This window comes from Papilio xuthus, unplaced genomic scaffold, assembly GCF_000836235.2.
Source record: "Papilio xuthus unplaced genomic scaffold, Pxut_1.1 DF826115.1, whole genome shotgun sequence".
In the NCBI taxonomy this organism is placed as follows: Eukaryota; Metazoa; Arthropoda; class Insecta; order Lepidoptera; family Papilionidae; genus Papilio; species Papilio xuthus.
The window spans coordinates 481,197-496,255 of NW_013532534.1; the positions used below are offsets into that span (position 1 = coordinate 481,197).

At 32.2% G+C, this 15,059-nt stretch overlaps 2 protein-coding genes across 3 annotated transcripts; one reads left to right on the forward strand and one right to left on the reverse strand.

Annotated features, from left to right (window-relative positions):
• Nucleotides 1–50: 50 nt before the first annotated feature.
• On the reverse strand, nt 51–2,482 carry mRpL28 (mitochondrial ribosomal protein L28). 2 transcript variants are annotated; one of them, NM_001311841.1, is given in 5 exon segments: nt 51–228; nt 1,049–1,230; nt 1,369–1,688; nt 1,989–2,256; nt 2,354–2,422. In NM_001311841.1, coding segments are annotated over 5 exon segments (849 nt in total). In that variant the 5' UTR covers nt 2,375–2,422; the 3' UTR covers nt 51–170.
• Nucleotides 2,483–2,722: 240 nt separating this feature from the next.
• On the forward strand, nt 2,723–15,007 carry LOC106123377 (protein lava lamp). The gene is made up of 10 exons (XM_013319637.1): nt 2,723–3,036; nt 3,261–3,390; nt 3,555–3,668; nt 3,877–4,037; nt 4,684–4,882; nt 4,975–6,159; nt 6,292–6,399; nt 6,490–12,922; nt 13,158–13,312; nt 13,394–15,007. Exons 1-10 carry the CDS (start codon nt 2,917–2,919, stop codon nt 13,471–13,473), a joined length of 8,685 nt encoding a protein of 2,894 aa, XP_013175091.1. The 5' UTR covers nt 2,723–2,916; the 3' UTR covers nt 13,474–15,007.
• The last annotated feature ends 52 nt before the right edge of the window (nt 15,008–15,059 follow it).

The window sequence follows — 15,059 nt, forward strand, 5'->3', positions numbered from 1 at the left end:
AAATAAAAATAAAATACATCTGGTCTTTCTATTTGCCTTTATTGACAGAATCACTAAATGTCAATAAAAATAAATACACCATTGAACTCGGCTATCTAGATTTTTATTACATTTTTCTATAACACAATATTATTTGAAACATCTAACAACACAAATAGCTACGAATAATTCTAAGCTTCATCTTTTTTACCAAATGGATTCATTTTTGACAGCCATGATGTAGTTGTCCTGAAAATAAAAAAAATATTTGATTTAAGTATTGTAGAGAATGCATCTCATTTAAATATTAAATTACTAATGATTAGAAAATGGTGATGAATTACTACATGATTCATTTAATAGTAATTTGTACATTCTAGACAAATATAAATGTGTTAAGGGATGTCCATTATTCATGTGATTACTTTCAACTTTTTGACACTGTAGCATTGGCTCGTTCGCGTACCGACAGGTCTTGCCGGCTCAAAGATCTGACATCGACTGACGTCCCCTCTCTCCGGCATGTACTTATGGCGTGTACGCTCGAGACAAACAACACTATGTTTATGCATACACTACAGACGCCACTTCCCCTCTGGTGATATGGAGTGAGGTTTAAGACTATGACTGATCAAACTTAAAAACACTTATAATTTTTTTATGCAAAATAGTATTAAAATTTTTGACAATATTACTAATTTGCTTATTAAACTTATGGCATAAGTTAGAATTCAAAAACATATGATGCATTATTTTAGTCTTTCTCTTCTTTATTTTGGAAGTCCTCCTTACTTTCGGGCCTATGTGATTAATGGACGAACCCTTATCCTTTCAAAGTAAATGATCTAATTGCGATGGTAAAACCTGCCACATGGAGGTGCAAGAGTTGAAATGTAACAAAAACACTATAATAAACAATTTTATCAGACATACATGTTTTAGACCCAACATTTAGATTTTGCATGGTTTTACCACCCAAAAACTTCATATCATGGAAACCTCTTTGCTGGCATACCTAGAATAAAACAAATTAAAATGGTATATAATATTTAAGATCAATATAACTTACGAAATTTCTTCAGTGGCATCATTTTTATCTTCACTTTCTGCCTCTTTTAATTTCTCAACTAACTTCTTTCGATATATATTTTTTAAAGGAACAGGTTTGTTTTGGGCTTCTTTTTGCTTTGCTACTTTAGATAGTGCCTCATACCAGGTCAATCCATACCACTCTATCTCTTCAGGTGTATACTGCAAATATAAAGTAAAATATGCTATGTAAATACAAAATTATTAATGATCAAGTTCAATTTATTGATTCTTTGAATTTATTTAGTAAAAATCACAAACAAATTTAAATGCTGGATGTCAATATATAATATTTCTTACCGAAGACAAGTAGGTCTTATATTCATTATATATTTCCTTTTGTTTCTGTGGGTTATTGGCATATCTTGGGCATCCATTCATTAACTCTATTAGAATTTGCTTCTTAAGTTTCAATGCAAGCATTGACACAAGATCGCAGGCTGGAGTCTTGAGCAAATAATGATCAAATCCATAATGGTCATTAATTAAATTAATAGTTCTGTCAGTTACAGTAACAGAAAGATGAGTGTTCAATACTTCAGAGCGGACTACAGTTCTCTTCAGCACTGGCACCCAATAGTGGGGCACTCTACGTCTTTGATCACTGCGCTTTTGAAAACCTAAAAGTATTTAAAATGGTATTTAATATCTCCGAAAACATCAAAACTTTAGGATATGAATAACATATGTTAATCTAAAGATTTCCTATATGTGTCTATACTATATCCATCAAAATCAAATTGTTATTGGTTAAGTTTCAAAATTTGTTAACAGTAAAAATAATACATACAAGAAAAATACTACATGTAAAATTATTTATGTGAACAGTACATATCAAAAATCAGAATTGGTTGCTAAGCTATTATTTTGTCTCTCTTAACAGTAGCTAACATAACCTTAAATCTGAAACAATCACTAGCCTTTAATGACAGCTTCTCCTCCCCAAATGCCCTCGTGAATCTCAGCGGGATGTTTCAGGGGTATAGGCACATTTTGCACAGGCAGAGTTTCACCAGTCAATTCATCACGTTTCCATTTACTCTCTTGAGGGATGAAGTGCACTGCTGCAGGCTTTAGAACTTTCCATTCACGCCAAAACTTTTTATATGCTGGTGGTAATTCCGATGCTATGCCAATGTCAAATCTACTTTTCTTCTTAAATGTATTGGATAGCTGACGCACAGTTGCCTTAAAAATAAATCAACAAGATAAGGTCGTAACAACAAGAATCAACATTATGATGATGTAATTTTTCTTCATACGGTTATTCCTATATGACTTTTACCTGGATACGAGATGATGCCATTTAACTATTTAATAGTAAACAACATAGAATTCCAAATTTTACGATTTGTGGAATAAATCTAAATAAATCTGATTGCAGTTCATGCCAATTCTGTCTGTCAAAACTCAAAATCTGTCAACGCATACTTAATTTTTTAAAGTTATAGTTTATCTGTATTTCAATGTTAAGAATATTTCATTATTGTTCAAAACGTACAAAAACCGTATTTTTTGTGTAAATTTCTAGTGATTGTTACAATTAATCAAACATTATTATAAAAAATCTATTCTACATTATTACATTTTTTTTATTTTTTTTTTTGGAAAGTCACCAAATTGATTTATTCTGTGTTACATGTTATTAATCTGTGATGACGTTGACGTGGATAAAAAAAATGGCAATGGCAAGTAAAAAGTGAATCCCGTGGTGGCAAAATATTTTGTTTACGATTTAAGACCTCTTGATTTTTTAACTTAGTGTATTGTGTATTCGAATTCCTATAAATTATAATAATCAGTGAATAAAATAAGCAACGTTTTAATGTGCGCAACCAATCAAAAAACATGTCTGATAATAAAAACGTCGATAATCGTCCTGAAAAGGATCAAGTGGAATCCTTTGATACCAATTTAGCAGTAACAAGTGATGTGTCCAGTGTTGTGAGCAGCGTTAGAAATGTTAAGGTAAATAAGGGCTTTTGTATACTTTAACATTATATTTGCTGGATAAAAGACGCTTGACAAACGTCTTAAGCATTTCGTCACGTTAGTAATGATGACTATGTAAACGCATATTGTTAACATTAATTGGTGCCAGTGTGCCATGATAATCCATGTCAGACCACCGTCTTACTGTACTGGTATAATTTATACCAGGCAATATGTATAATAATATTTTTTCCTTGTAGCATTCAACATCATCTGAACGACAGAATAAAGTGGAGAGAGCACAGAAGTGTTTAGAGAATGCCGCACTTGTATCCAAGCGCATTAAAGAACAGAGAAAAGCCACAGCAGAACTATTAGGAAGGCCATTTGGTAATTTCTATTTTTTTTTAAACTATAATGTGCTTATTCTATGCCAACTAAAATAAGAATAATTTCAAAAAAGGATTACCGATTTTATATAAACTCCTGGGCTTAATATCAATTCATCTTACTTTTTGTCCAAGAGCAGATCACTGATTATTGTTTATTTCCAGAGGATGATGTTACAGACACTGCGTCAGAAATGGCATCCACCATGAGTGAAAGGACTGGTTATTCTGTTGCTACAGATACTTCAACTACTTTATCTGTACAGGATGCCTTGAATAGTGAGTTGATTTAAAAAATATATATATATATATATATATATATATGTTCTTACATTTATTATTGATGCAATAAGTTACTTTATTTGAAATGCCGTGAACCTTTCCAATTAAAAGAGTTACATCTTATTTGAGATAAAAGATGTAACTCTTTGTTGGAGGGCTCAGTAGTAAGAAAGATTTTACCTTTAGCACAATGACAATGTTGCAGTTCCTGGTATAAGTGAAAGTTTAGCAAACACTTTGAAGCAAAAGGAGCTATTAATGGAAAGGATAAAGCAATATAAAGAAATTAGTAAAAGACCTATGAGGAAATCTATGTCAGTGAAAAGAGATTCATCAGATACTACAGTTGTGCAAGAAGTGAAGAAGGTAAATGTTTGATACCACCATGGTATTAGTTTAATTTTTTTTTATTATAGAAATACATTGTACAATGTTAACACATTGACGGACAGTAGGAACAAGCGAAGTTCGAAAATTGACACTATATGTTTTTGTGATTTTTAGAATGTTAGAAGTATAGTTTTACTCTTTCTGCTTAAATAAACTTAATTTTGATTAATTTAGTACCTTTAATTAGGTTGCGGCTATAACCGTCATGGCGCCAGCGGACTCTATACACTAAGTGATAGGACAATATATAACAGGTGAAATTTGAACTTCAACCTAAAAAGATGTTTTCAAAACACGACACTATGCTTCTACGTATACGCCAGTAAGTGCACATTTGTGCTGCTATAGCCGTAGTGTCTAAAAACGACCGTTTCGTTTTGGACGGCTATAGCAGTCATGCCACATTGTGAATTTCGCTTTGATGGCTATAGCCGCAATTGTCCGTCAACATGTTAATTTATTTTAAGGTTTTAATGTGAGATGGTTTATTATGCTATGTTAAAAAAATATGATGCTTTTATATTTAAATTTAATTCTATATGCTTGTGTGATCGGACTATAATTAATAATATATAGAACTATAAATAATAATAATGTTCAATAAATATATCTTAAATTTCAGAGTGCTGATAACTCTGATGTTTCAAAATTAATGAACACTATTAAAGAAAAAGAAAATGCTTTAAGTGTTATGCAAGTCAAAATTAAAGCCCTTGAGACTACAATTTTAGATTTACAAGAAAAAATAAATGAAAAGGACCAAATAATTGAAGCTAAAAATAAAGCAACCACTTTGATATCTGACAGTTTAAGTAAAAAAGGTAAGGTGTCGTATATTTTCTTTTGTTTCTTATTAACAATTTTATTACTTATCTATGTTATCTTTTATAAATTTTTTTCTTTATTATTTTAGAAAAAGATACTCTAGATTTACTAGAAGATACTCGGCAACAGATGACAAAAATGCAATCAAATTTCATAGCAATGGAAACTGAATGGAAAGACGAAAAGCAAAGATTACTTGACCAAATTGGTGAAAAAGAAGAAAAGATAAAAAGTCTAGAGGAGGCCAACTCAATATTAGAAAATTCACGGTTTGAGATCAGTATTGCTCATTCAAAATTAGCTGAAGAATTAGAATTAAAGAAACAAGAAATACTTAAATTACAAGAGCAAATTGAAACTATTACTCAAAAAAGTGTTGAATCATCTTCTGGGGCATTGCAGAGTGAAGACAAAGAGTTTACTGAAGAAAAAGGTACTCTGGAAATATCTAATATGGAAGAGTTGACGAAAAAACTTGAATTATTAGAACAGATAAATTGCCAAATGAGGCAGACCAATAAAGATTTAGAAAATCAACTTACGTCTTTGAATGTAGATCAAAAAGCAACGTCAACTGCTCAGGGAAAAAGAACTCCCACTAGTCCTCATCCTAGCAGAAAAGGAAGAAGTGCTGCTTCCAAAAGTAAATCTCCCTGGCGAGGTTTATCAACTGACCGTTCACAAGAGACAGAAAAATCAAAAACCAAAAGTGATATAGCTAAACAAGACATAGTGCAATCTCTGAATAAAGATATTTTGGAAAAAGAATATTTATTGACACAAAAAGATGATATCATATCTAAGTTAAAGTTGGAAAATAGTGAAAAAGAAAATATTATCAACAACTTACAGACACAAATTGAAATATCTAAATGTGATACTAATAAAGTTGACATTGCTGTTTGTACCGATCCAATAGAATCCATAGTTACTTCTCAAACCCAAGAAACGCAACAAGCAGAAGTTATTGAAAATATACCTGAAGATATACAATCTTTAAACGAAAAGTTGGAAACAGCACAGCATCAAATTGATCAACTCAATGAAGAGATAGATGTGGCAAATAAAAATATGATAAAAGTCAAATCAAGCTATAAAATAAAGTTGAAACAATTACAAAAAACTATTGATAGCTTTAGTAAAGTGTCAGATGCGAATGCTGAAATTGTAAAACTCAATGAAGAATTGCATCAATTATCACAAAAGGTAGCAGAGTTGGAAGAAGAAAAAGGAAATCTGCAGCTTCATCTCGTTGACTATGATAGTGGTAGATGTAAGTACTCTTTCAGCCAATTTACTTTATAATGTAATCATTTACATCTTTTACTGTACAAAAACTGTTTTTATTTAAGAATTTTCTTAAGAACATTGAGATGGTCTTTTTAATATCAATCTTATATTTCAGTGACTGATTCAGACATTTACAAGAAATTGGTAGAAATGGAAACTTTGGCGGAATCAAGGCTTAAATCCATTACTTTATTGGAAACACAAAAATTCGAACTAGTTCAAGGTACAGTTGCTACTATGAATTTATAGTTTTTAAGTAATTCGGTCCTTCTTAAAATTTGCTAATTTATCAAATAACTTTGATGTGTTTCAGAACTACATGTATTGCAACAAAAGAACGATGAAATGGAAGATAAAGTAGCAGATATGGCTCAACTGCAAAATGATCATGTTTGTTCCGAAATAAAGTCAGTACAAATGGAAGAACAAATTGATGAATTGATAGCATCTAAAAAGGAATTAGACCTGGTAATAGAAAATCTAAAATTAGATAAAGAACAATCAACAAAAACAATCAAAGCGTTAGAAGAAGAAAAGGAAAATTTAATTCAAAAATTAGAAACCTATATGCAAGAAAATATGGAATTAACGGATAAATTTGAAAAATTGAGCGCTGAAAAAGTTAGTTCTGCGGAGTCCATTGAAATGGTAGAATCATTAACGACGCAAGAGAAATTAGAACTTGAGGAATATAACAGAACAATGGCAGCTAAACAAGACGATACTAACTCAGAATTTAAAATGAATGAGCCAGGAGAAGGCGATGAAAATATTACGGAGCTAATAAAACAAAGTGCAGAATTAAGAGATAAAGTTGAATTATTTACTCAGGAAAAACACGAAGTGATGGAGAAAATGAACAAAGTGTATACTGAAAACGAAGACTTGCAAGAAAGAATTAAAGAACTAAAAACACAGAGTGAAAATTTGACTCAGAATATTGATGTTTTAAGTGAAGAAAAAAATACTCTTCAACTTTTAAATGAAGAATTAAATAATCAAATCGAAGTGCTTAAACGCGAAAGAATTGAAATTATGAAGGAGAGCGTAGAAATTGTAAAACCAGCAATCATGGAAGAATCAACAGAAGGAGTAAGCGCGGAAGCATCACATGATGACAAATCGGTCGGTGACAAAAGTAATAATAGATCAAAATCTGTTAAGCAGTTAACAAAAGATATTCTTAAACTGAAGGGAACTATCAAAGAGCGGGAAGCTGAAATTGCTGATTGTCAAATGAAAATATTATCACTAGAAGAACAACAAGATAAACAAAAAGAACTAATGCAAAATATTACAGCACTCGACAGCAAAGTAAAACATTTGACAGAGGAGAATTCTCAGTTGAAACGAGAAATAGAAACGGCACAGAAGGATGTCGAATCTGAGCAACAATATAAGCAAGCGCATGATGTATTACAGCAAGAAATACAGAAGATCCACCAAGAATATTCTATGGCCATCAATGCACGTGACACCAGAATAAATGAATTGGAGAATCTGTTAGTGGAATATGAGAAGCAAATGTTTAATTATGGAAACTCTTTACAGCAAAAGGATAAAGAAATTGCAGAATATATTAACCAAATTACAAAATTAAATGATGTATCACAAAAATTGAAATCTACTGTTGATTTACTCGAAGAGGAGAAGGCTAAAGATCAAAACGCAGAATTAGTTAAATCGCTGAACAAAGATATAATGATTTATCAGAAGAAACTCGCAGAATGTGAAGAAAAACTGAGAGTTTTAGAAGACGAAAAAGTGCAGTTGTTGTCTGTTAAAAGTGGACTAGAGGTGAAGGCTAACGATTTGGAGTTAGAATTAAAGAATCTGCAAGAGGCTTTAACGGAAAAACAAGCAGCTATTAAAGATTTGCAAACGCAACAACAGAAACACGATGGAGAGCTATCGTCTATTATGTTGCAAGCAAAGGAACGCGACGAGGAAATACATGAAATAAAACTGCAACTTAGGAAAGAATCTATAGAAAATGAAAAACTAAGAAATGAAGTGTCTCAAAAAGTCAATGAAACTGAAGAATTGAAAAAACAATGCAATGAATTAAAGCAAAAAATAAACGTGGTTTCCCATGACAAAGAAAATTACAATGAGCGCCAGACAATTTTAGAAAACAAGAACAAAGAATTGTTGGATAAACTTAAGAAATTAGCTATTACTCTAAAAAGAAAAACATCGTCGTATAATGACTTAGAACTCGATTACAACGATAAGCGAAAACAACTGGAAGATAAAAATTTACAAGTACAAGAATTGCTTTCAAAAGTTGAAATTATACGACAGTTACAAGATAAAATAAGGGACATGGAAAAAGAGTACGATAATCTACAAAATGAAAAATTATTGCTTGAACAAAAATCCAGGAATGTTGACCAAATACAAATAGAAAATGAAACATTACATAAAAATCATGTAAATGCAATTGAAGAAATATCAAAATTACATACATCATTAGACGCATTAAATAAAGAATTGATGTGTGCACGAGATGACAACGACAACCTAAAAAGTCAAATTTCAGCTTTAAATAATAAATTAGTTGAATATGAAATTGAACTGAAAAATAGCAGTAATCTTAGTACAAAAATAACATCTCTAGAAACAGATCTAATCCAGAAACAGACTCTTATAAACGAACTATCTATCCAAGTAGAATCACAAAAAGAACACATTACCCAAATTCAATTTGGTCATGATGCTAAAGTTCAAGAGTGCAATTTGTACATAGAAAGTTTGCAAACAGAAATTGAGAAATATAAAAATCGTATTTACCGCTTAGAAGAAAGCATATCTACTATGGAAAGCAGAAGACATTCTTTAGAACGGAAAGCCGACCAATTGGATAACCAATTACAAGAAAAACAAAAGGCTTATACCGATTATACACACCAGGAGGACGAATTAGTTAACCGATTGGCGGTTCTCATCGACCATGATAGAGTCGTTGAAAAGCAGCTTCATGTGATAGAAAATGAAAACAGAGAATTGCAGCATAAAGTACAACATCTAAATGAAGAAGTGTTGCGTCTCAAGAATGCCTATTTAGATTTGCAAAATAACTATACATTAATGCAAACTAAAGCCGCAAATGCGGAAGCAGCAGAGTCTGAACTTGTGGTTTATCAAAGTAAAGTTTACGAACTTGAAGCTAATCTTAAACATATAACAAATGAATACCAAACAATATTAGCGCAAAAGAAAGTGGATATTGAAGAATTAGAATCAGAGTTCAATACACAAATCGAAAACGCTATTAAAGAAAAGAAAGTATTGAGTGAAAATCATGAAAGGCTTAGTGAGCATGTTACTCAATTAGAAAGAAAATTACAAGAATACAAAGACACTAATGTTAATCTGAACCTTAATTTACAAGAAATTTCGGCCGTAAATCAAAACTTGCTAGAAAAAAGCAACGAAAAGAAATCCTCTGCAGTTGACTATACAGAGCAGTACATTAGCGAAATAAATAAATTAAATGCTGTTGTTAATAATAAAAACCAACAAATTGTAGATCTCGAAAATAATATTAAGACATTGCAAGCAAACAAGGTGGCAAAAGATAATGAATTAGAAGGTAGAATAGCAGAATTATCATCAAATTTAGCCAGATCAGAAAAGGAAATAGAATTAATGTCTACAGAGCTTAAGTCGATTAAAGAAAATAATGAACAATTGCAAATGTTGTTGCTACAAAAAGATGATCAAATAAAACAATTAACGGACAAAAGTAAAGTCGTTTTTGAAATGACTATACCAAAAACAGAAGGCATGACTATCTCCTCGACATTTGAACAGTTAAATGATCAACGTGGTGTTGATTTAACAGCACTCGAGTCGCAAATTGTACCTGAGTCCTTTGTTGCTGAAGTAGGGCCGCCCAAAAAAGTAACTGAAAGTACTTTGGTGCAATCTTCACATTCAGGTGGCGCAGGGTCTCATAAAGAGGTGGAAGAGCCAGTTATAGTAGCTAAAAAATCTTATGATTGTTATAAAAAAGATTCTGATATGATTTCGGAAGATCCGTTCTGTTCTCAAGAAGGTTGGGGATTTGAAGGTGATGAGACAGAAGATGTTTCAGCAGGGTACACTTACTTAAATGAACAAATCGAGAAACTCAGAAAAGAAAATGAAAGATTGAAAGGTGAATTAGATAACACTAATGTTAAGTTATCAAAAGTTCTTAAAATCTCAAAAGAACTAAAAGCTAAAAGTGAATTATTGTCAAACGAACTTAAAATATCGAAACAGCTGTCAGATAAATCTATTCTTGATACTGCAATCGAAAGTGAACTGTCGAGTAACATAGAAGTTTTGGAAAAACAGTTACAAGATCTGAATACGGAATTGGAAAGAGAAAAACGCGAAAAAGAAGCGTTGAGGAAGCAAAATGAGATATTCAAAGATGCTAATGATCGTTTGACGGAAATGAAAGAAAAATTAGATACAGAAATTGAACTGTGGAAATTCAAATGCAATCAAGCAAATGATAAAATATCGTCACTGCAATGGACTACAGAGTCACAGGAATCACCTGCACCAGAAATTCCTACTTCGCGGAAAAGTAAACCTATTAGCGAAGAAATAATGAAACTTGAACAAGAAAATGAGGAACTGCAATCACTTATTGACGAACTTAATGATGTTAATAAGAAGTTAACAGATCAACGTGATGAATTTTCGAATGAATTAAAACGATTACAAGAGAAAATCCAAGCACACAGTGTATGTGAAAATTGTGATAGTCTTCAAAGACAAATATTAAGCGACGATGATTGCATCACGGCTCTAAGAAGTGATATCACTAATCTTGATAGCAAAGTAAAAGAATATGAAGAATCTTACAACAGCATCTTAACTAAATATGAAGAATTATCTAAACTAAATGAAGAAAATCAAAATCAGTACGAAATAAAAACGCATGAATTTATTACTAAAATATCTACTTTGGATGAAGAACTTTCTGCAATCACTAAATTAAAGACAGAAGCTGACGAAACAATAAATTCCTTGAAATCTGAAATTGAAAGTTTAAAATATGAGTTGTTGTTAAAAACAGAAGAAACATCGAACATTAAAAATGCATCAGAAGCTTTTGCAATGTCTGAAAAAATGAGTTTTATGGAAGTAAAATGTAATGAAATGAGCAATAATTTAGAACACGCCAAAGAAAAATTAGCACATCTAGAAAATGAAAATTTGGAATTAAAGCAAAGCATACAAGATTATGAAAAACAAATTGAGGAGTTAAATTCAAAAATAAAACATCTTAATACCGAAAATGATCAATTGCTATCGACGGTTGCTGAGCTACGGTCATCTGTATCCAGTGCCGTTGATCAACGTGGATACGAAATAGCAGAGTTATGGAAGCAACACCTGGCACAAAGAGAAAACGAATTCCAAAGAATCGAACACGAGCTTCGAAGTGAACTTAGTGCAGCCGAAACAAAATATGAGCAATTACTCGATAACGTCCAATCGTCTACTCAAGATGAAACTAATAATCTTATTGCCATGGAACAACTCAACTCGTTACAAAGCAAGCTACAAGAGAAAAGTGAACACTTGACTAGTTTACAAAATAAATACGCAGACGTAATTCATCAATTGGATATGCTGCGGTCAGAAACCGAAGACGAAAAATTGATTCTCGAAAACAAGATGCTCCTTCAACAAGAGGAATATGAAAAAACTATCAAAGAACTAACGCAAGTTAACGACGCCAAATCGATAGAATTTGAAAGTGCAATCAAAAATCTAGAGGCAGAAATATCTGCCATGAAAAGTACTAATGATAATTTAAATCAACAATTACTTGAGCTACGATCGACATATGAATTAAAAATCCAAGAGTTGGGAAGACAATTACAAATTAAAGAAACTGAAATTCATCAAAAATCCCACGACTATACTATTGCGCTATCACAGCGCAACGAAGAGTTTGAGAATGTTAGAAAGCATCTGATTGAATATGAAAAGAAAATAGAAGATTTGTCTTACGAAAAAGAAGCAGAATTGGCCGTTATAAGATTAAAAATGCACGAAAATAAAGAACAACATGAAGATATTCAAAAGCAGTTAGAGGACGAGAAAAATAGTCTGTCAGAAGCTTTAAATACAAAGATAATAGAATGTACTAACTTAAATAAACAGGTACATGATTTGAATCTACTTTTACAAGAACATGCGACGAAATCCGCAGAGATGCAAGAGGCGTTGGAAAATCAGGAGCTAGAAATAGTATCACTGAAAGATGAAATATCTAACATGCAGGATATAATGCGATCGTCGAGTAGCAAAATTGAAAAACACGTATCATTCGCTTCTGACACAAAACAAACCGAAGAGAGTGATAAAATAGCTAGACCGTATAACAAAGATTTATTGGACGCCGTTCCCAGAGCAGAATTGGATATAGCATTGTATATGTTGCATCAAAGAGACGTCCGTTGCGAGGAATTGACAATGGAGCTGACTCAATTGCTGGAGGAGAGAGATACGCTACAGTTGCGATTGTCCGATAGCTTGCGAGCATTGGAGGACTTGAAGTCAAAGTCTAAGGCGACGGAAGGCGTATCTCTGAGCCCCGGCCAAGACTCCATTACAGAGTTACCTACTTTAACTATTGAGAAGGAGCAACGGATCGTTGAAACACATCGAGCCCATACTTCGCGAAGTAGTAGCATAAGTGACTACGATGGAGAGAAACCAAAACTGCAAGCGAAGTGAGTTAATTATGTCTAATCAAATTATACAATTCATGCAATATGTCCATGTAATATAAAAATATTTCGTACCCATGATGAAGTAGAGTGCCATAAAACAAAAAAAATATGTTTGACTCTTCGCAAGTTCGTTTTTTTTTCGGTCTAGACCGACTTGGCTATTTTTTATTCCATTGATAAAGTCGCGATGAATAGCTAGTGAATGGTGTATTCAAAGAGTGATGTTTGTCTTCAGGTTGTCGGAGCTGCGCAGCGTGAAGCACAGCCGTGACGTGACGCTGCGACAGGACAGCGAGCAACGACAGCTCGGGATGCGGCTGCTGCGCCGTGACGTCGCCAACCTGCCGCCTGAAGCACTCGAAGAGCTAACACAGGCGCATCACACTCTATGTAAACTACTTACTTACCTTATGTCAGACAAATTTACTTAATTTACTACTAGAATTTTAATAATATTTGTTTTGTTTCCAGCTCGGGACTCTCAGAGCACATCGACGGTGCTTTTGAATTGGTTACGAGGGAAGAGCACGCCCAAAGTAGTGCATATGTGAGCCACTCAACCCCCCGTCTTACAATATGTAGATTGTGTATATTTGTTAAACATATTTTATCACCACATCACTTTACGGTTGGACTAATGTTTGGCAAACATTTGTCACCAATCGCACTTCACTTGCCATTCATAGTGCACCGAAAACGAATTTATTTTACTATATTTTTTATTGTATTTATTATTTATTCATGTTTTTATTTATTTCATTATTGTGCACTTATTACGAAGATAAAATAATGTTTTTAAATTGTCGATAATTTTCAAAAGGAAGTCAATCAAGAACCATATTTAGGATGAGTTTTGTTGCATTTAATTGTTTTTACAATTCCTTTAAAAATATTCATTTTAGTGCCAATAATGTTAAAAGTTAGCAATAGGTTTAGCTATCTTTTAGAATTCGTGTTTGCCATTTTTTTATTAATTCGGTGCACACGAACGAACGATAAATACGATATCATTCCTATGTTTTCAAAAAATTTAAAATTCCTTTATTAAAACGTGCCTAAAACAATAGTTGAACCGATAAAATTCAAATAATGCACTAGCGGTTGGTTTCTGAGACAAAAATATCTGCATGAAACATATCATCCTTGTCATTATTTTTGACAAACTGATAAGGTTTTAAACTCAGATTTTAGTCTCAGGAACCCACGGTAAGTAGATTACATTATCTCTATCAGGGATGACTGTATACTTTTATGTGTTTCTGCAGTGGAAACTCGGTAACGTAAACAACAAATTATATTCTGATGATATTTCCAAATAACTTGGCTGATCTTGAGTTTTACAGTTCCCTTCCCCATCCTTTTACTCCCCGCTATATCTAACATTATGTTCTGCACAGCGAATTGTATGATGTTCAGAGCAAACAAGATATTTGAATAATACTGTAACAAGACTTATTGTGAGTTTCTGATACCAATCCTCGATTCAAAAAAATTATCTCTATTTTTTTCAAAGATACGGTGACGATGGTCTCAGAAGAACGGTTAAAGAACTAAAAATATATTTATGTGCAACCGAGAAATACAAATTTCGATACACTTTTATTACAAAGAAAACCCAAAATAACAATACCATTATTCAGTATTACTTTTTCCACACATCTCACATACTGAGTTCTCTAGTTCTCGTTATATTTCAATATCTTCTATACTTTTTTTTTTTAATTTTATAGTCGTATTCATAATGAATTTCCATACACTTGTTATGAACTTCCTCAATCATATATGTGTTGTTAAATAACATGTATTTATCAGAGTAACTTTGTTCTGCAAATAATTTTGACGCACAACAAGGTCACTACAATAACCAGATTAAGCCGCTTCTTATAAACAAAAATGGCTTCCATTTGATATGAGAAATACTAAATAATCCATATTATTCCAAAGCATATAATTATAAGTATATATGTTAAAATTAAAATGATTTTAAATTGTGCCTTTTTGCTGTTTAATGTATATTAATTTTTGTAATAAATGCAATGTAATAAATGTATATAAAATTGACACACAAATGTGGGTCGGATGTTCCAAAATTGTAAATTTTGTTTTTTTCCCAATAAACGTTAATCAATTAGATGTT

Bases quoted from the DNA above. Each gene is read 5' to 3' on its own strand.
- mRpL28 (XM_013319512.1), bottom strand. From the start codon at position 2,374: ATGGCATCATCTCGTATCCAG. The intron at 2,257-2,353 runs GTAAAAGTCATA...TTTATTTTTAAG, and splicing joins TGGCATCATCTCGTATCCAG to GCAACTGTGCGTCAGCTATC. The intron at 995-1,111 runs GTTAGTTGAGAA...GTTTTATTCTAG, and splicing joins AAAAATATATATCGAAAGAA to GTATGCCAGCAAAGAGGTTT.
- LOC106123377 (XM_013319637.1), top strand. From the start codon at position 2,917: ATGTCTGATAATAAAAACGTCGATAATCGTCCTGAAAAGGATCAAGTG. The intron at 4,038-4,683 runs GTAAATGTTTGA...CTTAAATTTCAG, and splicing joins TTGTGCAAGAAGTGAAGAAG to AGTGCTGATAACTCTGATGT. The intron at 4,883-4,974 runs GTAAGGTGTCGT...TTATTATTTTAG, and splicing joins TGACAGTTTAAGTAAAAAAG to AAAAAGATACTCTAGATTTA.